This window comes from Caloenas nicobarica, chromosome 8 (genome assembly GCF_036013445.1).
Source record: "Caloenas nicobarica isolate bCalNic1 chromosome 8, bCalNic1.hap1, whole genome shotgun sequence".
NCBI lineage: Eukaryota > Metazoa > Chordata > Aves > Columbiformes > Columbidae > Caloenas > Caloenas nicobarica.
This window is the reverse complement of record NC_088252.1, coordinates 6,510,692-6,534,662: the sequence shown is the minus strand read 5'-3', so window position 1 is coordinate 6,534,662 and position 23,971 is coordinate 6,510,692. Positions and strand designations below refer to the sequence as shown.

The window sequence follows — 23,971 nt, the reverse complement described above, 5'->3', positions numbered from 1 at the left end:
GAGAGAGAGACATTCCCAACTCTTAACAGCCAGGCAGACCGGTCGCTCATCTGGGATGGGAGAGACACATGACAGTTCTGGAAGAACAAGACTTTGAGTATGTCAGCTCTGGTCTATGCACTATCCTGGCAAGTACTGTACATACATCCTTCCCCTGTGTGTTTAGATCTAGTGCTGTTGGAAAGCATTATCAAGTCCATTTCACCACAGCCACTGCTCTGAGGATAGCAGTTATTATGATTAAACACACGAAATACATTAAATAATTAAATATATTAAATAACTACATGCTGCTCTACGGATTTCTGCAATGACAAATTGAAAGAACGAGCGTTTAAAGTACTCATGGTAGCTTTCTAGAACATCCTTATTTTTCTCTGTAATTGCCCATGCTTTGGGATGTGTTGAGGGAGAAGGCACTGTTAACTTCCTAGTCCCCAGGTGCCATTTTTACTTGATTTAAATCCTAATAACAATGGAAATAAAGGAACTCCCAGTCACAGGGTCCACTTCCATAGTCAGGTCACTTGCATAAAGCAGCACCAGCTTATTTCTACTATTTATCTTACTGAGAAATTCCTTGTTACCTTTAGTGATGGACGCCGTAGATGGACTAGGGACAACCACACTTGCTGTTGTGACAGCTGAAACAGCTGAAACTTTGCTGGTAGAAAGTGACTGTATCACTGGAGAGGAAAAAAGACACAAGAAAAAAAAAAAAGAACAACAAAGAAGAAAAAAAAAATCAAACTTCATACACTTTGGCAAATAACCATGTTCAGAAGCAACACGGTGTTTGCAGCATAAAGTTTAGGGATGAATTTCCTTGCTACATTTTCTTCTCTCTCTAACTTTGGACCATGGACGCCAACAGTGACCAAGAGCTACCCTGTGTCAAAGGGGATTTCCAAACACCACCTGTCATCCTCCTCTGCCCTTTACCTTTGTTCATAGGCATGAGTATTGTCTGAACACCTCCAGAAGCTGTGTTTACACCGAGCTGTTTAAGCTGGCTGGGAACTGTCAGAACAGCCTGCTGTGGACTAGACTGATTTGAGTGGATTTTTAGCAACCCTGCAAGAAGAACGGAAGACAAAACGTTAAATAAAACACACCATTTTGTTATCTCCAGCTACTTATCTCCCTTTCTGCCTGAATCAGAATGGCAGGTAAGGCTAGCACTGCCACCCTCTTGACAAGCCACAGTTCAGTGAACTGTCAAACAAGTTGTCACTGACACAAATGATTGCTAAAATGCTGCGGCGCTGCACCACAGTGTGTGCAGCATTATAAGCTGCACAATGCTCTGATATTTCTGAAGCAAGTTTCCTAATTACCTAAGTCATCTTAGGCAGAAGTTGATGTAACACAAACCTTTCAGCTGAAGCAGGCTCAGCACAGAGAAAAAACACTCTCTTGTCAGGACAAGACCTTGTGCTCAAGGCTCTGGAGAGCCCGTGACCGACCTGTTGTACCTGCGCGGCCGCTCACACCTCTGCAAGTCAGCTTAGCAGAACCCACTGCAATCAGCAGAGCACAACCAACCACGTTTTAGCTAACTGACAAGCAAGAGCTCCGCAGTACGTCTGACGAAGGACATACCTAAAGTGAGTGTCCTGCGTCCTTCTGTAACGTGCACTGAATACATAAGGATGGCCAATCAAGCTATGAAGCATACTGAAGTGAGGACTCAAATCACTGATTTTGGTCAAGGCTAAAACAACAAGCAGGTACATTCAGGTATTAACGGCATTATCAATGGCAGCACCAGTGACTTTGGTGGAAACCAGCACGGCCCCAAGCTGCACCACAGTGCCAGGTGAGCAGCGCCCATCGCCAGCCCACCAGCTCTCTCCTCCATGGCGATGACGCCTCAAGCAACCACAGCCAGCACCGTAACGCTGTGATTTGGGCCTCTGCTCATCCTTTCTACTAGTAAACCAGCTATTTTCAATGTAATTGTATTCGATCTATAGCTAACTTCTATTCAGATTGTGGAAATTTAATAGGCTTCTATTTTAGAACATTGACAACGGTAGACTTCTTAGTTTCATAATAGTAATTTTATACTCACGATTTGAGATAAAGTTTCCATTCTCCTCATATTTTATTAAGAAACGCAGCTGCCTTTTAAGTGCTAGACATGCAAGGTCTGGTGAAGATGTCTCTTTGTTTTGACAGATGTATAGCACTGGTCAGTTAGGCTTTCACCACGAGGGCAGGAGGCTAACCTAGTACTACCAACTAGTTTTTAAACATCACAGTGCATTCTATTTAAGACTCTTAAATAAAAGCCCATATCTTTAGAATTAAAAATCCGATTGCTACGCATCTTGCCAAAATTTTTCCTTCCACCTCCAGCCTTTTAAACACACAGCCCCAGGATGGCCAAGCTCAGCGGTGGCTGGTTCCCCTTGACACACTGAGCCCCAGCAGTGCTGGGGATGTTAAATGGTGAATGGAAGGTCTCTTTGGGCACAGCACCAGGCTCCAACAAGCAAGTAAATGCTCATGGCTTTGCAAGTCTCCTTTCCAGAACCGTTTAGCACACTTTGAGAAAGTGTATCATTTCAAAGAGTGCCTTGGTGGATGTCACAAGTGTGTGATGCACAGATGTGTCAGGACAGGACAGCAAGGGTTCCAAACAGCAAGGCGAGTAAGAAGATGACATTTTCAACTAACCCTATTAGCGTGATGTGTGGGAGACATGGTTTGTTGCGAAAGGGTGGGAAAACTCAAGATTTTTTTCGAAAAGTTGCTTTAAAAATGCAAATCTCCAGAATTTTAACACAGTTTTGTTTTGGTTTTACATCAACATAACATGTTATATAGCCACTGCTTCTTTGGGGATTCTTGAAGAAATGTTTTTCACGATGAAGTCAGTGCCTCAGGTTATAAAAAACAAACCAACCCAAAATCTAGATAGCTTTCTCATACCTAAATGGGAGTTTCAATCTGAAAGCTATTTAGAATGGCAAATTTTCTATTAAAAAACCTCAAACCTCTCTGCTTTGCTTGCAAAGAGTAAAACACTCAACTAACCGCTTATTGCACAATTGTGGCAGTCTTAGACCATGTTGTTTACTTTCAAGCTCTGGGTAAAACAGAGTGATGAAAAAAGGAAGAGTTTGTAAGACTGTACACAGGAAACAAAAAAGAGCTGCATTTAAAAGATGCTGTCAGATGAGCTCAGCATCACTTTCTCTTTTCCGTATTTTTACTCTGTTTCCACTTCACGAGAAGCCACCTCAAGTCAAGAGAACACGCCAGCAGGTAAATGAGTCAAAACATAAATTTCTGATTTTAACCCATAATACTCAAACCTGCTATATTTGTCCAAAAGACACTGGAAGACAATAAAACTAAGGGAAACTTCCCCCTACATAAGGGCAGTCCATCTTTATTACCTCATCTTTATGAACTCGAAACATTCCAGATCCAACCTACTTCACTGTATTTAATGGATTTTGACTTCAAAGCCGTCAGTTCCCCCTAATCAACACCCCTCGCTTTTCCAAGCCAAACAGAGCATATGCAAAGCCTCGGAGCCAAATTCTGCACATGCAGCTTCTCCAACTTCAGTTGGGTTTCACTTTCACAAACTACCCAGTCTGCAGTATTGCTGGTACCTTGATAGTTTCAGCAGTCAGTGACACGCTGTGCTCTTGAACAGGCAGAACGCATCTTCTAATGAGAACTTGGCCAGAGAACTAAAATCCCTCTCCAATACCAACAGGCAACTCGCGCTGTTATTTGCAACAGATAGTCATTGCACCAATGTGGTAGGATGACAAATTATTTAGACATCTCCTTGGCTAAGCCAGAAGTTATGCTAATAATATATATGTTTTAGAAAGCATGACTTCACTTTTACACATTTAGAAATGCAGGTGACTTTATATTCTTTCATTCACAGTGAAGACATCTGAAGAACTTACACCTGGATTCTAACTTTCTATAGGAAAGGCATGAAGGGGGTTTAATACCTGACACTGAAGCTTTTCCAGCCACAGGCGTTGGGGTAGTCATCAGAGAAGCAACACTTACAACAGTGGAAGTTGCAGTCTTATTGACTACTGATGAAGTTGACTGGCTCTGGCTTATACAGATTTGGTGTTGCTGTCCAGATGTCTTTGCTGCAGGAGTTCCAGAAGATGATGAACTGGAACCTGCATTATCTATTTGCTGCATAAAAGAGGCAGAGAGGCATAATAAATTCCTTTTCATGTTACAGATGATTCAACGGTAAGTACAACGAGGTAACATCTAGCAGCAGGAAAACCAAACGTTTATCTATCAATCTAGTCCTTACCTGGGGATTATACTAGCTAGGGTGCAAACGTTCTATTACAGAATATTGGCAATATTGTTTCTCACCTGGGCCACCCCGTTTGTGGGGAGGGCCACGGCAGGAGCAGCAGCTGTGGTGATAACACCTCCTGATACCCTCAGCACGGTGGTGCCAGGTTTGGAGAGCTGGGACGAGACAGGCACTGATTTTATAGACCCATCTGATATCTTCATCAGCGATGTCTGTCCACTGGGTGAAGCCTTTGAAAAATAATTCAGCACAAGATAAAAGGTGTATTTGTTGGGATTACCAAAAAACCACCAAACTTTAAAGAAAAAACAAACAAGAAAACAAGAGAAATGCTTCCTATATTACTGAAAAATGTTTTCAAAAGACTTCTGAAAAAGGCAATCTGTCAATAAGAACTGGAAGAAAACTACTACCTCAGAAAATCAACTTTATCAAACTGTTGACTTTTCAAAAATATGTCTATCAATCTTGAATTTAGGATGATCAATTCCAGGCATTCTTGCTGAGTTTAAATTTCACAGGGACCACTTGCTACTTCTTTTAAAAGAAGGGCCTTTGAGGGATTTTAAGATGACCAAGGCCAAAAATTGTTAAGAGCCTTAGCAGGTGTCCCTTTTCTAAGGTTCAAATATTTAAGCACATTTTTGCACCTGACTGCAATCACTTCTGTAATTCCATGTCATTAAGAAATCCCAGAGCACATTTTCAAACTAGCAACCCAAGCTAACAGACAATCCACTTTGAGAACACAAATCAAGGTGGAAAACTGTGGCCCAGCATCTGCATATGAAAGTACACCTTTGTGTGCTTTCCTTATCATAGTACAGCCAGCATCATATTTGTACAAAAAACCAAGGCAAACAACTACAAAAGGGAGAGGTCTCACAATGTGTGGCTGTGTTTCCTACACTTTATCTGACAAAATGCTGACTGGTAACAGAGAAAAATATCGTTTGCATGTTACCTGTGTAAATAGAGCTGTTTTCTGTCCAGTTATCACTTTTAGTGCTTGTCCTTGTGTGGAAGATGCTCCGACCCCCACATTGCCCTGCACAACTGAAGCTGGAGTCAGCTGCTTCCCAGAACTCTGAGGAGAAGGCTGGCCAACCAGAAAGGTGCCCTGCTCCAGAAATAAGTTAGGGAGGTCAGCAATTTGAAACACCGTTAAACAGAAATCTAGGAGTGTCATTACAAGGTATAAGCCTGTAGCTATAATGCTACAACACAGCATCTTCTAAAACAAGGCACTGCTAATTACAGTGGATGCTTCTGCACTAAGGGCTGGACACAGCCTTCTCTTCTTGGTACAGAAGAACACTTTCTGATGCAAAGGAAGAGGTGAAAAAGCCACAATCAGTTTCCTGTCTCCTCAGAGGCACCCACTACAGCTTAACATACTTTGTGCTCTTCAAGTTTATTCTTTGTGACAAATGCTGCTTAACTTGTAAGATCAGAGAGCCTACTGCTGTGCTAAGCAAAAAAGAAAAAAAAAGAAATATAGAGACATTCTGTCGTCTTCTCACTTCAAGATGTATTTTTTTTATATATATATATATATATTCAGAGCTCAGCATTCAGAAATCACAGCAACAACTGGAGGTGTGCACTCTAATAACCCACCGCCTGAGGCCTGGCCGCCCTTCCTGCCTCACATCAGTATTCAGCTGCTGTCCTCCAGAGGCTCCACGCACCCACGGGGATCCCTTCACGCAATCCTACGTTTTCTCATTTTTCTTCCTTACTCAGCCTTGCAGTTTCTCTCCAATAACTCTCCTTCATTCCCCTATCTCTAGTGCTTTTCTCAAACTCTTATGCATCCTACTGTTTAAGACCCATACTCCAAGAATGTTCCGGGTACTACAGAATGACAGGACACCCAGGAATCACCACTGCAGCCTGAAACGTCAATCTGCTGCCACTGAGATGCTTACGTCACTGACCTGGGGCGTCTGCTTCAGGATGTAGGATGTATAGGTGAGATGCTGTGACAAGTTATTGCTTGTGCTTTGGGTTCCTCCTCCTCCCCCACTGTTCGTAGAAGAACCAGATTGGAGACCTGTAACCAGAAGAAAAGGCTTGACCCTTCGGTAACCAGACACTGTCAGCTGCTAAAGCATCCCCGGATATACAAGTAACTGAAAAAACTTTGCAAGATGCTTGTTGCCGCATGTTTTGCAGCTGAATAACATTATCACCCAGTACAGCACAGATCAGATGTGCTCGTGTGCTCTCTTATAGCTCAGCAAATGCCGCGAATGAAAGGGGCTACGGGGGAAAAAAGGAGGACTAGGGGGCAAGCAAAGCTCATTTCAGGCTGATTTGGAATTTTCTATCAAAAGAAGATGCTGTCCAACAAATGAACAGTCTTTTCGTCAGTCTTTTGCAGGTTATGAATCTGCAGCAAAAGCCCTAGAAACACTCTGAATCCCACTGGCTTCTTAATTTTACTTTTGTTGGCTGTTCCAATACATCTTGTTAACAGAATATTAGACTGTGGATACCAAGCAGTGGTAATTTGCAGCGACACTTTGATATTGCTCTGTCTCCAGAAAGAACAGCCTCAACACTGACTTTTTTGCAATCTTTCATTAAGAAACAAGGATAAAATAATACTTACGGCCCTGTCATTAAAAATCACAAGTATTTGCTCTTCCTCAACAACTGTGAAATTATGTCAAGGTTGGACTGCCCCAGCTGCCTCTCTAAATGTCAAGCAATGGAAGTCTCATCACAAGTCTTACAGCCCCAAAACACCTTTCCCAAGAGTAGCTACTTTTTCAGTGACATGAGATCTATTGCTATGTTGCTGGTATTCACAGCCTTACATATTAAACTGAATAATACCTCTTCCTCGCTACCAGCATCATAACTGGGAGCAAAAACGTTACACGCAATCCACCTCCCATCCCACCTTCCAGCCTCAAACAAGCATTCTGGACATGGCTCATGACAAAACTCTTCATCTACACAGTCCATAACCCACAGTATCCTTTCACTACAGCCATAGCACACTACAAAGTATTGCCCACTGGAACTGTTTTAGCAATGTTATTCTCCAAGTATTTCACCACAAGTTTGATTCACAAGCCCATTAACAACAAAGTGTTTCTGCTGGTCTCAACGGCTTGGGGCCAACCTTGTTCAATTCAAAATTCAAAATGATTCAAAATCATTTATTTCCCTCATTCCAGATATGGTACCTTGGACTTTTAAAAGATAGTTTCTTATGTTTCTAGTTTCTCCGGGGTGTCATGTCATTACTTATTAACAGCTTTCAAAACTACACTCAAATCCACTCAGTTCTCCACTATGAAAACATAGTGGTCTCCTCTTACAGATCACAACAAAGAGTTAAAATACAACCCTTTGCTGAATTTTGAGGAAAATTACATTGCTTTCAGCACAGAAAGACACTGAGAGCACTCCATGAAAAGCAGTTTCATCTAAACCAGAAGACATCTCTGAGATCTCAGTCTTAAAAAGTGTTGTTGTGAACAAAGAAACCCCATCCCATTACTGACTTCCACAGTACCAGGATGCTTTATAGCAAAAATGCCAAACATATTAATCATGCAGTGATTACATTATGTAACTCATTAGATTTCCCTGCAAGACTAACTAGCATTATTTGTGGCTCGCAGTATGGCTCCTTGGGGTATCAGCAGCAGTTTTCCTTTCCCAGAAGGGTTCTTGCTGTTGGTGGTGAGGTACAGTTTGGTGCCTGGTGGCAAGTTCGCCAAGTTTGCCAGGTTGGTGGCTGGTAACTGCAGAGTGGCCATCACTGGAAAGAAAGAATAAAAAGAAATAAAACTACTGCTTTCAGAAGGTAGCATGCACTGAAGTGTGCACAGGATGAAAGTACTAGGAGTGACATGCAGGTAGCCTTTGAAATCCCACATGAGTCTGGCCTAACTGCAGATTAACCCCACCAGTGATGCAGAGACACATTCTTCAACAGGTCTGAAAAGTCCCACTGCGTGCAGCACCACTTACGGCTGCAGACCAAAGCAGCACAGCCATGGGGACTAGAGGCTTCTTCCAGTCCAGAGACCACACAAGACTTTTCAAACACTCCAGAGCCTGAGCCAACATGCTCACCTAAAGCTGGCTGTGTGCACAAGCAGGCAGGGTGCTTCTGCCCAGGCTCCTGCAACTGTAAGCCCTAGGGAAGACCTGAAGATACGATAAGGACAGTTTGGCTCTTCTTGGTTGGATTTATGTGGAGCCCTTTGAGTATTTAAGGACCACAATGCTGGGCGAAAATGTGACACCTGGCTCCTTGGAAGTCTGCTAGGTGTCTAGCACATCCCCCAGCTTATCTGTCTGATATCCATTCACACAACACTGCATGCTTCAAAGTACTTGTGCTCTCTCTTCCCCCCTTACAGATAATGAATTAACATTTCATTTATTACAAATCTCAGTCCACCTGAATTTCCCTACAGACTTCTCTACTAATTTTGAAGTTTTTCAGTCACACAGTCATTTTGCAGTTAAAGAAATCACTATGGAGCCCAAAGTCCACCCATCACGAGCTATTAACAGGGTATAAAAATTACTCTACCTGAGCCTTGAGATGTACTTTTCTGAGCACCCGTGGAAGAAACTTGTGCCTTTGTTATAGTCTGCACAGGCTGAGCAACAATTGTCCCTCCACCTCCGCTCACGATGGCTTTGGCTACACCTTGAGTCACAACTTGCTTCGGACCAACAGCTTTTGCCACCGAAGAACTGGATTTTGCCACAAGTATCTGGCCACCACTGATAGCCACCGCTTGTTTCACTGTCGACTGTAAAGCAGAACCAACTGGAACGCCAACAACCTGCAACAAATCAGTATCGGATGACGTGCTGCTGGCAAGGGCAACCGCGCGAGTTCTAGCTGATACGCTACCTCCACCTTCGGACAGTTCAGGACACTTTATTACATGGCTAGTCACATATAAAAGCTATTCATTCAGAAACAAAAATTAAATTGGCAAGAAGCCAATCCCAAGTAAAAAGATAAACTGTTAAATACAACCAGGATTTCAGAGCACCTGCAAAAGATTAAGTATATTCAAATTACAGGGCACTTCCATTTTTTTCTGACATATAAGCAACGGCTTAATTCCAGCTGCAGATAAAGCTTGCCTTGGCAAAGCACAGAGATCTAGAAATTTAGTTTCAACAAATTTATGGGAACAGACTCTTCGGGAAAACCATGGCCTCTAAGTAGAATCCACAAAGTGTTTCAATTTCATGTGTTGACAATAACTGCAGAGAAACATGAGTTTGCATACCTGTTCAAACAGGCAAATAAGGCAGTAAAAAGGACAATGAACTGTTACGCATGTAAATATATCTTTACTTATGAAAAAGTCAAAGCTCTGTATGTAGTGTCCTGTGCTTGGCACAGGATTTGACTCTATCCACAATGGAAACAGGCAAGAACGGAGACAACTTCTGACACATCTGTCATCTTGTCACTGCAGTTACTGTGTCTTCTCAGAAGCGGTGCCATAGCAGCACTGCATTGGCACAGACTCCTATGACAAAACACTTGAGCTCCCACTCAAGCAGGACTGCTCCCACCTCATGCTCAGCCTCCACACCACTCCCTATTTGTCCTGTTCTTTTTTGCCGCAGGCCTGCAGTCCAAGGAAAGAATTTGCCTCCTCTTACTGAAACACCTGGATGAATTTCAGCAAGGATGGCAGCCAACTTTCCAGGTTGACAGGCTCCAGCCGAACACCGCTCCCACCCCACTTTTGCAACGGGTCAGACAAAAGCAGGAGGTGCTCCCTGTGCACAATGAAATGCAACGGTGCCGGCTCACCCTGCTCCCTTCTCGTGGATTACAGGCAAGCACAATGTGAGCCACCCTGTGCACTCCTACCCACGGTGCTGCTGCCTGGGTCTGAGACAGAAGCAAACCTACACCCCCGAGAGCAGCGTGAGCTGTTGCAATGAACCCACAAGACAGTTTACGCCGCACTGAACATGCCCGAGCGCCTCGTACCTTAGACTGCACCGTCCCCTCGCCCGCGCTGATGACCGGCTTCTGCGGTGACAAGGCTAACATGTGGCTGCCTTTTACAGTGACGTACTGCTGCACAGAGGTCTGCGTGCTTGTCCCTGTCGCTGGCAGCTGGGGTTGCTGGGGCAGCTCTCCCGGCTCCTGCTTTATTATCACCTTTTAAATAGGAAGAATTAATAAGAAAAGCAAAGACCTTAAAAGATTCAGCTGGACAGGGTGCTGGGCCATCTTGTCTAGACTGTGCATTTTGCCAAGAAAGGTTGGACCAGGTGATCCTTGTGGTCCCTTCCAACCTGGTATTCTATGATTCTGTGATTAAATCACTAGGAATCATTGCTGGAACAGCCTGTCTGCAGGAAAGGGCAGGCAACAATCGGCAAACTCAGATGTGGTTCTTACCGCCAGGACGACTCTCTAACTCAACTCCAAGATGAGAGCTCCTCCCAACACACGAGCGTGTGGGGGTGTCTGTATTTACAAAGCATTCCAGTTTTCAGAGGTGCTCACAGAAATTACAGAATCACAGAACTTGCCAGTAATACTACAACTACCGGTGACACTTCCAATGGACTTGGCCAGACCCATCTTCTTCAGGCCCTGCACCTCAGCATGGAGCCACAACACTTTAAGGTTTCAAACTTCTAATCAGCTTACTGTTCAGGACATGTTCTAAACCTCATTTTTTTTCTATCCTGCAAAATTACAACCGATATTATAGCTATAAATACTGTAATTTATTATAGCTATACATACTGTAATTTATTATAGCTGACGTTATTATCTTGTATACGTTTTGTTTCTCTGGGACAGGCCCTAAATTTAATCCCTAAGAGCAGCGACTCAGAAAGGCTGGGGTTTTTTGCATTAGATTGCTGTAGGTACTGTAACCAGTAGGAAGTATTCTTCCACCTTTTATTCAGATCAACTAATATTGCCAGAAACGCCTTTAAATTCCGGATGGTAACACTTAAGGAAATGTACTCAGAAGTGGCAACATCTGAGATTCAGAAATCACTGTATCATTTTTGAAGAAGCTCCTGACAGATGTACTGCAGTTTTACTTTTACTGTATCCTACTAAAATTAGCTTTTAAAATACCAGCTTCAATATGACAGTGATTCAAAATAAAACAAGAAAGGATGAAAGAGGAGACAAAAAGAAAGATCATAGGTACAGAAGAGCCACAGGGAAAGAAAAGAGAAAAAGATACATTTTTGAGAGGTGCTGGAGAGCCCTTGGCAGCAAGAAACATTGGTTCCAGTAACATTTTATATGCACTGGAAGTTACATGGTTTGTGGCATGAATCAGCATGAAATGACATTATTTAGCTCCTTGTCCCGGCACAAAAGCCAAGCAGAATACCTTTGTAAATGCTCCAAGTCCTCCAGTGACTGATTTGGGGCTTTGCACCTTGGAATGACTCCCAATGGGACAAAGGGGTGGCATGGTGGCAAACAGAGAATCCTCCTGCTGCGAAGAGGAAGACAAAGTGCAAAAATCATTCTACACAGGTGAAATAAATTGACCCATGTTCCCCAACCAGTTTTTTATACAAAGCATTTCAGAGCAGTAAAATTCAAGCAGTTTGTGCGGGAATCTTATCAACATCTACAAATACCTGATGGGAAGGTGTAAAGGAGATCAAGCCAGACAACACTCAATAGTATCCAAAGAAAGGACAAGACTCAAAGGGCACGAATTGAAAAACAGGAAATTCTGTGTAATTATAAGGAAATCTTAACCAAAAAAAAAAAAAGTTTTTCCTGTGAACTCTTCAACCTTGGAGAGCCTCAAAATCCAAGTGGTCACATTCCTGAGCAACCTGCTCCAGTTGACCCTGCTTTGAGCAAGAGTTGGACTGGATGATCTGCAGAGGTCCCTGCCAACCTCAACCATTCTGTGGTTCTACACACAATCCTCAGAGAGAGAACACAATCTAAGAAGAAACAAGTTACAGAGGGGGGAAAAAATGTTCTATTTAAGTCTACAAGCAAAATTCTCTCCTGTAACTAGAAAGATGTGATGGCACACAGTCTTTCCAGGCAGAACTCACCACTTGGCAGAAACCGTGAGGCTATGTAACCAAATGGAGTAAAAAACATTTCCACACCTGCAAAACCATGCACCTGGCATTTCCAGATCTGAGGCTGCCAGACAAGTCAAATGCATTTCAGGAAGTTTGTTACGGTTCTGTTTTAAGCGAAATAATTGTACTATTTTACAAGCAATGTGAACTCCAAAGCCACAGTTTCACAATCACTTTGCTCACCTTTGGGTTGGAGCATGACCAGAAAGCAAGTGCTCAGACTCCAACCTAATACTCCTGCCATCTTCCTTGTACTGACGCATTAGTTTTCAACCAGGTTGTCTGCTCTGGTTTACTACATCACTGCACAATTGCTAGCAAACAGGGGGAGGTGTGAAGACAAAGCTAGAGGCATAACCAGTCCTCTCATCAGCATATCAGCCATTTTAAAGTGGCTGAAGAAACACAGCCTTAAGTCATTTAAAAAAATACAGAAAAAAGTAGCATATAGGGAAGGGATGAAAAGTGGCGAGTTAAGCATAATCTGTAACATCATAGTGAACTATCAGACACCCCCCTCCTCTTAAAGAAACTACAAAATGACAGCTTTTCCACCAACCAGAAGGCATCAATCTAAATACATTCCTGTTTACAGAGCTATGATTTTTATATACATATATATTTAAAATATCTTCAGTTTTTAACTTTGCCCTGGAAATACAGAATTCAACTGTTACTAATGACATGTGCCTACTCTGACTCACAGGAAACCTTTCGGAAAGAATTGTTCCAAATCAGTGAAAAAGAAAGACTAATGAATGGTTTTCAACACAGTTAAGTGAAATCCATCTGAGCAGACATGCTCGTAAAAGCTGAATAGCTGGCTGCACACCTGATACTTAAAACGCTACTTCGAACTGTAATAATTGCTTCAGACAGCAATCTTTAACACTTTTTCCCTAACAGACATAGGAAGTATTTCAATTCTAAATGTAGAGTGATATGCTCTCTGCAGGCTGATTTGCAAGCCTTCCTCACCACACCACATCCTGCATTAATATCCCTGTGACTTGGAGACAGGGAAACGCTCCTGTTTTCAGCAGCACACCCACCAGCTGCTTTCAGAAAGAGCCTGGCTGACGCCACTTCCCTGCCAGAAATATCCTTCCCAGCACAAGATGTGGGAGAGATTTTATGTGAGACAGTTCAGCTTTGTACCTTTTGGGCTTTGCAGAGCAGCAGCATGAACCCTGTTTATCACTGTTCACACATTCGGTTACTCCACTGTTTACGCAAACATTTTTCTAAATGCAGGCAGTTGTAAAAGCACTAAGTGAACCGTGTTCAGGCTGCTAGGAGCAGTTGCTGTACAAAAATAACGAAGAGAGCGAAGGTTTTGAGGTAGGTACCTCCGGTTTAATCACATACTGTCACTAACGAGGTGAAGAAGATCAAAGTCAGCTACAGAAGAGCTTTTTTGAAAGATAAGACATTTTGAGAGCTATGGATTTCCTTGTAGAAAAGCAAAAGAGCAGTGCCTTTAACAGAAGTGTAGGCAAGTCTAATTAGAGGTTCAGGAAGTGACACTATCATCTTGTATAACCACCACGTTTCCATATGGCTCCATCTGTTAGACACAGTAAACCCTCACATGAAATGACAATCAAAAGAACTTGCCTGAAATGCAGAATTTATACCACTAAAAAGCCCTATTTAATAGGAAGGTGGATTTTAAAGGGAAAGTACGCACCTAATGAGAACATTACCTTGACAGCTGAGGTGACAAAACTGCTCCCATGGGTCTTCGATACAGGAGATCCAGTTCCGTGAGAGGCCTGACAAACACTGCTCAGTTTGCTGGTGGGGCTCCCTACGTTCAGGAAATAAAGCAGATGTCAGGTGAGGGACAGGGAGTGGTGCCACCAAACACATGAAACCTCTTCTAACAAGGAGCATCTCATTTTGACTCTGTTTTCTCCATGAGGTACGTCAGTGGGAGTTGGTATGGGCACAAAACAAATCCACTACCAAATTTCCAGCTGCAGAATTCACGCCCCAGAGAAGTTACTCTCCATTCAGAGCTGTGTTTCTGGCAAACAAATGGTCAGGTACCTTCCCAGGCAGCTGAGGTATCAGCCACGGGTGTGAGTTATGTGAAATTAGGAGAATAAATGAGCTGCCAGTCAGAATTTGCTGCTGTAGCTGTAACATCCTCCACTGCCCAGAAGCCCTTTGAACCTACACAGGGAAGGCCTGGAGAAGGCTGGAGTGGGAGGGGAAAGACCAGAAAAGGAGAGACAATCTGAGGAATAACAAGTGGAAAGGACAGAGCAAGGCAGGGAAAAGGAAGAAATAGAAATAAGGAATGAAGACATCAGTTCCTGAGTCTGCAGGACTGCTCTTGCAAAATCATCATATGGAGCCGTGTGCCACGGCCTTCTCCTGGCCCCCCAAGATGGATGAGGGTCCAGTGGTGAACTTACCCTGCATTATCAGAGTGTGGACTCAACACCTGCTCAGCAGCGGTTTTGTTACTGTTTGGTTTGCTAGTTTCATTTAAGAGATGCCAAAACCATGGACTGAACATGTGAAAACACAGTAATAGTCTCTCATACAGTTGTACTACAATCTGCACTTAAATTTAAAGCAGCCATTTCTTGCAATAATAGGGTCTGGGAAGGCTGGCTTTCAAAGAGCACAAAGTTTCAGATCTCGCCCCTCTTTTTAAATGTGATCTCACTCTTATCAAAAAACACCCCAGTGACTTTGTAATATCGCATTACGCTCAATCCAGCCTGGCTGCTGTTGCCAAAAAAAGCCAGTTCCACATGCCCTCTTGCTCCCTCATACAGGGTCTGTCTATCTGACAACAAAGCTCAGACTGGGGAGAGGAGGGTATTGATCTTCTGCTCTGCCACTGATCTGAGCTGACTTGTGCAGGATACAGGGGAGGCAGCAGGCAGTTTCTTCCAGGCCGGTCTGTATTTACATCACACTAATGTGGTGGGAAACTGCACCTTTAATAGCGTTAAGACTTGCACGTCCAAACCATCTGGTGCATCTACAGATCCTGCCTTCCACGTACAAACCTCTATTAGGAGAACACGAAAGTTACCCAAACCACGATAAACCACAGACAGTCAGGCTGGAGGTAAAGAAGAAACAGAAAAGAAAAACAGCAGAAAAATCCCAACCAAACAAAAACCCCACCCCTATAGGTAAAGCAGCTTCAACGTTACCAAGAAAGTCTGAAAATGTACTTCGAAAAAATTCAGTTGTGACTATGGTCCCCCTACCAAGTCCCTTTGTAATTAAGTTAAATGAACATGACAGCTGTGTTCTCTTACACAAAAGGAGGAACCGTTATCAAGACGTGAGTTTTTGCACTGTCCAACCATGCCCAGCAAATGGTTTACACGGATGTAATGTGTTACATGGATGCTGCGCTTCACCACACGGCTCTGAGCATCCTTCTGAGATGCTGGCAACCACACACACACACACAAACAAGTGTGATTTTAAATAGGCAGAGATTCTTGGCCACAAATCACAACAAATAAACGGCTTTTGAGTGACTTTTCCTTCAGCTCCAACACAAAGCTTACCAACTGACTCCCATACCCATCACCCGTCTCCTGCAGCTCAGTGTGTCACCACCGAAGCACCAAGGGAATCCAGCTAGAGGAATCCAAACCAGCTGGAATCGGACCAGCTGGAAGTTGAGAGCAGTAACAAAAACCAGCATGGCTCTTCTCGTGGTAATCTGGATCTGCACACGTCAACACATCTAGAGCGACACCCACTGAGAGCCAAGGCTGATCTGCAGGTCACTGCCAGCTCTCCGTGCTTTTGGCCCAAACGATACAGTTCTCACCCAACCACCTGTGCCCCGTTTCTGTTTAGGATTCTGTGCACCACAGCCCACATCGCTTTCTCCCCTGCCCTGTTTGCCTGCAAAGAACAGGCTCTCTTTGAAGAGGTATCTGTGCATTCAATTTTGCTTTACACTATGTGCTGTTTCCTAAAGGTATTTATGTTAAAGTCTGAGATACCCTTACCCATGTTACACAGGTCAGTTGTACAAAACCAGCAATACCTCCCTCTTTCTTTGCCGAGTACTCTTCCATCTTCGCAAGCTGAAATAATTTTTTTTTTTTTAAAGGGAGAATAAACTTGAATAGGTAAGACTAAGTCACTGCCTTCTGTGATCACACTACACACCTGTGCTTGTAGCTGCTGCTCCAACCATCTGTCCAGGCTTGTCCACAATAATATACGGATTATTAATGATTGAACTAGCAGAGCCTTGCTTCATGTGCACCGGAGTGGAGGTTGGGGTACGAGGTAGTGGAGACGGACTAGGGGTCGATATTGGAGAACCTTAAGACAAAAATCCAATGCTTCTATCTTGTAAATGTTGTAAGAACACAAAAAAATACAGCAAAAGTAGTACTTTTTAAAATGGCTTAGAGAAGGGACATTTTTTGAGAATGCATGTTTCAGCCTGAGTCAGGACTTGGAGAAGGAGAGAGAAACAGGAGAGGAAAAGGCATGTAAAGCACTATGGCTCATACCTACCCTGGACATTCTCTGCCTACCAGGACAAGCAGGGCTCAAAGGGACCTTAAGGAGCCATCTGGTCCGTCCCTGAATCCCGAGGGACGCTACCTAAATCATTGTCACTGCCAAGATCGGTCCAGCCAAGGAGATGAGGACAGAGGGCTGAGCTCCCTGGCAGGCACTCTGTCCCTTGTGGAGCCCACAGGCGTTCAGAGCCAACATCCGACCAGTCCATGTAAAAAGGTTGGATGCTCTTACCTGTTCACTGCTCTCACTGCAGCAGAAGCCCTTGAAACCAAACTGTAAGATGTGTGGCTTCTGGGTAAGAGGACCAGGAGAGAGAAAAGCCAGAGAAGAAAAAAAGCTGCAGGAGGGGGTAAACAAGAAGTGCAGAGAAAAGGACAGGCAAGGAAGTGATCAGAAAAAAGAGAGCGCAGCACACATGCTAGGCTTCAACTGCCTGTTAATCTCTTTTCTTGGCAGTGACTGACAATTAAAATGGAACATAAATGCTGATCAAATAAAATCCTCATGTCTTATGAAACTGCTTTTGAAATCTGAAAGGGGTGGCACTTCTCAGCAGACAGCAGAACATTGGAAAAATATTTAGTAGGGAAACATTCAAATAGCAAAGATCGACAGAGAACAGTCCAAGGATTATAAGAAAGAGAGGACGGCCCCTGTAATTCTTGCTTTCTGGGAAGCCTTGGGAAAAGAAGATCAAGAGAAGAGCTTAGTAAGAAGGAAGAAAGCACTTGGCATAGGTTCAAATGTAAATCAGTCTGAGTACAGTTTTAAGATGTCAAGGAACAATATTGAAATTTAATAAAAATCCCCAACAAACCAGATGCACTTGAGCAACATTATCCAGGAGCAGATCATCAGAAATCACACAGACTGATGACAGCTGGTGCTTCATCCTCTCTACCCTAAGCACTAGAAAGTGAAGGGATGTAACAGGTCATCTTTCAGCTTCACGACACGTGACACGGTGAGCTGAACATCAAAACTTTGCAACATAAAACACCGTCCAGCGGATGGCATCATGCCCAGGCAGGGAAGAAGCTGTAAGTGAGATGAGTAAACAGCACCTTGACCAGCACCGTGACTGCTCACTGCATCAGCTGACAATCTAATCTAACGGAGGGTGGACTTTTGGAAGAGGAAGACCAAAACTGTTCCATATGAGGAGACATCGGAAGCACAAGAGGGGCCATTTGATTCTACAAGGTTGAATCTAATTATTCACCCAATAATCAGAAAATAAGTTTTCTTCTTAATCCGTCCCAGCTGTCTGAAAGCTGGAGGGAGAAGAATGACTTCTTCCCACAAACAAATACCCCACGTGGAAGATGCGTCCTTGCCTGGATCATTCTGTGGGTAGCAGTCCAGTTAAAGACTTTTCATACTTAAAAGCATTCAAGAACAGGGACAGAACAGCTCTCACCCTGCTTTTGATCTGATGTGAAGCATTTCACACTTGCTTTTTTTTTTCTTGAACATTAAGAAGTGTGTTTAGCTCCTGATTCTAGAGTTCCCTACTGCCTGATGTTCAAATATTAGCAGAAAATCAGGGAAAGGACACAAAACAAGTCCAACTGGTTCACTCTCTTGTTTTCCAGGGTAAGTAAACTAACATTCACCTGATACAATCTTGCAACTCATGGTGATAGGCTGGAAGGACTTTCCTGGTGACTCTGCAGGGCTTGGACTCTGACCTTGAGGCACTATTTTACAGCTAGCTGCAATGGGTTGAAAGGCTGAATTTCCATGAGAGCCAAAGGCAACTTTCTGTGTGGCTAACTTGGTGGGAGTCCGCTCTATCGAAGATGGCAGGGAATAAAACGTGGCATGTCTTTCGGTTTCAGCATTCCCAGGGAATCCTGATTAAAACAGGGAAAAGAAGAGAAATAGTTCTTAGGCTGAGACATCTAATTCCTTAACTGTGCTTCTGTACACAAACAGAACTCAGGTACGACAAACACGCTCTAGAAGGAAGGAAAAGCAACTGGTGGGCAGCGCCGAACGGGGAGAAGTGGAGTAGGGGGTTCCTCCTGTGCAAGCCTGTTGGATCTGTCCCTGAACAGAAGAATAAAATGCCACCATGAACGGCCTATCCAGCAGTGGCAGGTGATCAGCCACTTCTTACACATTTCCTTGGAAAGACCCTTCCACAGACCAAAAGCTGCCGGTAGTTTCAAGTGTCCTCAGTTAGGGCTCCACAGGACTAAGGCTGGATTTCCTTCGCGGAGAATCCTGCATTGCATTTTTTGGAGTAAGAGCACAAGGAGACCACCTACTGCCTTTTGACCTGGGTTAAGGAATCCACCTCCCGCGATGCAGGGGAAGATCAATCAGCCTGGAGCTGAGCGAAGCCACCGCCCGGCAGCGTACGAGAGAGGCAGCTTTGCTTCCTTCCTGTTGGCTGCGGCGCCGCTCGCCTAAAGCTGCTGCGGATCTTCCTGTTTGAACAAAAAGCCTGTGCATTTAAAATTTGGCTGCTTTTCTCCTTTTTTGGCCACAAGAAAACAACGCATTTAAACAGTGGACACTCTTCTCGCTGAGGCAGAGAGGCACCTGTGGTGTCGCGGCACCTACCAGAAAGCACACCGTGCAAGACACCAGCTTAAAGCCCTTCCTTGGACACAGGAGTGTCAAGATAAATTAAAAAAAAAGGCATCAGACCACGTTGCATGCGACTGTATTTTGAAATATAAAGTTGCTGTTTGCAGCAAGTTTCTCACACTGAAATGTGCAAACCATAAAAGACACCCTTGTTTCTCAGCCCAGTTAACCCAGGCCGGTTGCGTAAGCCCTGACACTGTATATTTCAGAAAATAAAGGTAAATGCTAACAGAGGCATAGTTTTCCCTACTTCACACGAACCAAAAATCGTAACAGTGTACCCAAGGGGCCAGCACTAGCTTGTTTCAGGCAATTCAAACAATCCTGAGGCATTAACTGCTGCCCCATTGCAAAGGGCGCTGCATGTCCTCATCTTACGAGGGAAGGTGACAATGAGACCAAGACATGTACAGGTGCCATCCCTCAGGCAGACGGACACTGCAACATCCTTTTGACTCTCAACACCATAGTTGTGTAGTCACTTTTGTTTCCCCCCAGTCAACTCATGTTAGGCACTGACATATATAACCGAACACACCACTAGACCAATTCCTTAAATGCACGCAGAGTCTCCAAAATATGCGGAAACCTAAAAATCCCTCTGAAAACAGTCTGCCAAGAACAAAACTACAAGTGGTATTCAACAATTTTTTCCAATTACATCTGGTGCATAAAGCTCCATATTCACTACATTTAGCAACACAGAGCCCACTCAACAAACTCCAGATTAAAAACCAAACCAAAACAAACAAATGAAACCAAGCCCAAAACCCAAATAAACCATAACAATTTCTGTACATTGAGGAAACGATCATCTGCGTGAGCAAGGAGCAGGTAGCACTGGCAACCTTTAAAGCACAAGAGCAATTAAGGGGAGGTGTCCAGAAGAGCTGAAGTTCCAAGAATTCAAATTTCACCAACGCCCATTCACTTTACCTTTGTCCACAGAAGCATCTGGGCTGGAGTCCCGCAACTGTTTAATTGGTGAAGAAGCTTTGACTGGTGCTGGGATACTCAATGGCAGCGGTAAAGATGTAGGAGCATCAGAAAGGTCAGACTCTGAAGACTGGGAGAAGAGATACTCTTCGCCAAGGGAATGCCTATGTAGCTCCACATCCACTACCTTTCAGAAATAGAAGAAAGGACAAATTAACATTTGGTAGGTATGTAAAGATATAAAACACAAAAACAACTATGTCTTTTCTCTTTAATGTCTAGAAGCATCTCCCTCGCCTCCCTCCACCTCCACGTAACATTTCCACTCCTTTCAGGGAGACCTCTCAGAGGTTCAGCAGCATCTGAGCTAAGACAAAAATCTTGCAACATTTAACCCCCCCCAGTAAAACAGCACATCTCTCAATCTGTGGGGAAATGTGAATAGTGAATGCTGGAAGGAATAAAGAGCCCAACTCCCAGCATTCCGCTAAGGACAGGACTGCACATCCCCTTAGGGACAGGCAGAAAACTGCAGCTTGCCTTTTCTGCCTTTTTTGATACAGCCTTGAGAAACACACCACATTATCTACTCTTCAAAAGTGTTCTTTAATCACGGTAGACATCTCACAATAATATTTTCTCCACAGACTGAAAAGCTGAAGTAATGCAATTTCACCATAAAAAATTCCATTCACTACAGTACAACATGGGGAAAATAACACAAAAAACCCCTTTAGAGAGATAGCAAATTATGAGTTATTAATTCATTTATTTTAAATTTTAAGAGTTCATTTTCCATGAAGATACTGAATCTTGACAGTCGCAGAAACTTAGATGTACTTAACATACTGCAAGATTTTGGCAGGATAGCTGAGTGATCCTTTTAACTTAAATTCTGTATGTATGAGATCTGCAGCACATCAGAATGCAAATCAAGACATTTGGCACCAGAAGCTCCACAAAGAAATAAAAATTAAAACCGTAGGACAAGTTAAGTTCTTTATGAAAGAAGAGCTGAAACGGTCTCCCCTGAACTAGAAAGGGGAAAAAATGACTGTTGTCATGAATAGTGACAAGGTGTCATAATAATTTCATTTAACAAGAGAGTAAAATCTGCGTTCCAGAAATTGTGAAATCAAATGGGCCTGACTCCGTGCTTAGTCCCATGTATGTTTTTTAACGTGTTTAAGGGAATCAAAGTAAAACATCCATCCCACATCTGTTGACTCACCGTTTCTGCACCAAGTGTCTGCAGGCCTGTGTAGGTCCTGTCCAACTGGGTAAAACAACACAATATATTTATATTAACCAGAGCAAAACAATATATTTGCTAGAATTTACAATACGATTTGTTTTAAAAGAGTTGAAATTAAGTTGAACAGCAGCGCATACGATTTTCTGAGGCCACAAGGTACAAAATCTGTGTGCTCTGATGTACCCTCTCTTCTGCAAAAAAGCCAACCAGGACCCAAAGCCCACACTAAAGTAGAAAGAAGTAAAAAAATCTGAAGAAAACGAGATTGTTGGGAAAATACTATTTCAGTCTAAGAGGAGTCTTCGAGGAACGTCCTATTTATTATTTTCCTTGCATAATATCCATCATACCCTCACCAATTTCTCCCCAAATTATACCTCTCCAAACATACTTTACTCTTTACCTGCATTAAATGTCCCTAAGTTCCAGGGGAACATTTTCAGCCTTCTCTACTGTTTATATTTGGGGTTGCAATGAAGCATCTACTTCCGCAGAAAACTCATCAATGCAGGCAGGGTTTAAATAAAATTAATCATGCTGCTCGAGGAAACAGGAAACTGAATGAGCTCGGGACTTAATGCCACTAATGCTAGGGACTACTAATTAAAAGGAAAACAAGAGCGATGGCCTAGTTTTTAGTTTTGCAGGACTGCTGCATGCTATCAATCCCCCCGCGTGTCACCGGACAGGTGAATGACTTGGAAAAGAAGGCTCTCATCGAAAGGAAGAAGGAACGAATGGGGAAGGTCAGCCCCACCTGCCCACTCTTCCAGCAGAAATCATCTCCAGCCCATATGTGCTAGTGCTGAAGGAACAGAACAGACCTAGCAATCACTTTACCAACAGAAACATAGTCCTGCAGCACCCTGTCGAGTTACAAAACAGTGAGAGTACGATGAAAATCTCAAACTGTAGGGCAGCAACATGTAAATGCTTTGCTGCTTCCAGCTTCTGCAAGGCGGGTTTCCTTGGCTACAGCATCACCTCTAATACTGCCAAGATAAGAGACTTTCCTGGATCTTTTCTGATTCTCCAGCTCAACTATTCATGTGCAGGACATACAGCAGAGAGGCAGAAGAACACACACAAGCCCAGCCTCTTCTAGACTATGCAGGAGAGCTCATTTAATTGCCTTTCTCTCAAATACTTTGTTCAAATACCTTCAAATTGTGTATGATATCGATCCTCTTGTTCTGGCTATCCTTGAAGTGTATCTGGACTCTCACAGGGAATTCTCCCCAGCCTCTCCTGGTCAGGTGAAACGGAGGTTCTCTGCAAACAAATGGTGATTCACATTCTGGAAGCAGACGCAGTAGAGCTTTCTCTTTTTCAGGAAGCCAAAGGCTGCTTTTCTAGCTGACAACTAAAGCTATCTTCAGGCCTGCTTATTCACCACAGAGCAAACGCAATCACAGAAATGAGGATTTTGCAGCACTGAACAGCTGGAACCATATTTTTATTTTGCACAAGGGGACAGGGAAGAAAATAGTAAAACACTGTCAGATGAGAGAACATGGGAAACAAGTATCTTTAAAAAAAAAGACGGCTGTGTAATGACAAATGAAAAATACTTGTTTCAAAAAACCCCGAGTCAGCTGCTAGGACACAGCTGCAAGGTGAGCTTTCAAGGCAGCATTTTTCAATCACTTTCTGGTATTCCCTATCTAGTAGCAAGAAGGCACGCACGTCATGTAACACCAAGAGAACACCACACAGACAACAAGGAAAAAGCTAACTCAACCACTGTCATTCTCCAAGCTGAAAAAGAAGTGCATATTTATCTCTAAGATTTACAGTAACTTCGTATTCCAACTTGTTGTTATCATAAATCCCAAATGTAGTTTTGCAACAAAACAAAATGATTTAAAGGCTATCCAGAACATTAACGTTCACTACGATGACTGGGACTGTGTGACAAGAAATCAATTAACCAGATGGGATTAAAAAAGACGACAAACAGCTCTGACATCAGATACCGCAAACTAAGAAAGGCACAAAAAGACAGCAGTCGAGTGTCATTTAGTACGTTATACAACAAATACAAAGGAGTTTGCTTTCGTCCTGCTCCGGGTTGCCTTCTCACAAATACTGCTGGGCCATACCAACACTTCTTATCTCAGATAAATCTTTCTGGAGTTGCCTTTCAGTAGTTTAATTTTGCCAGAATTAAGTTGCCATTCTGTACCTAGGCACTCTCCCCACCCTGCTCCAGGAGGCAGCTGAACATC

At 43.3% G+C, this 23,971-nt stretch overlaps 1 protein-coding gene across 9 annotated transcripts in view; it reads right to left on the bottom strand.

Moving 5' to 3' along the window:
- The window catches only part of YEATS2 (YEATS domain containing 2), a 47,682-nt gene that overhangs the window by 12,449 nt on the left and 11,262 nt on the right, over nucleotides 1-23,971 (bottom strand). For 7 of the 9 annotated variants that reach the window (XM_065639819.1, XM_065639821.1, XM_065639820.1 and 4 more), the window contains exons 8-23: nucleotides 22,904-23,015; nucleotides 21,720-21,764; nucleotides 20,489-20,675; nucleotides 18,571-18,810; nucleotides 16,589-16,747; nucleotides 14,134-14,237; nucleotides 11,704-11,811; nucleotides 10,323-10,496; nucleotides 8,886-9,144; nucleotides 7,941-8,102; nucleotides 6,262-6,377; nucleotides 5,286-5,441; nucleotides 4,378-4,551; nucleotides 3,987-4,185; nucleotides 943-1,074; nucleotides 588-686 (exon numbers count right to left, since the gene is read on the bottom strand). In XM_065639819.1, the coding sequence (XP_065495891.1) occupies nucleotides 588-686; nucleotides 943-1,074; nucleotides 3,987-4,185; nucleotides 4,378-4,551; nucleotides 5,286-5,441; nucleotides 6,262-6,377; nucleotides 7,941-8,102; nucleotides 8,886-9,144; nucleotides 10,323-10,496; nucleotides 11,704-11,811; nucleotides 14,134-14,237; nucleotides 16,589-16,747; nucleotides 18,571-18,810; nucleotides 20,489-20,675; nucleotides 21,720-21,764; nucleotides 22,904-23,015 (2,426 nt within the window). The remainder of the gene's footprint in view (nucleotides 1-587; nucleotides 687-942; nucleotides 1,075-3,986; nucleotides 4,186-4,377; nucleotides 4,552-5,285; nucleotides 5,442-6,261; nucleotides 6,378-7,940; nucleotides 8,103-8,885; nucleotides 9,145-10,322; nucleotides 10,497-11,703; nucleotides 11,812-14,133; nucleotides 14,238-16,588; nucleotides 16,748-18,570; nucleotides 18,811-20,488; nucleotides 20,676-21,719; nucleotides 21,765-22,903; nucleotides 23,016-23,971) is intronic. The other 2 variants (XM_065639822.1, XM_065639823.1) reach the window with 2 other exon arrangements.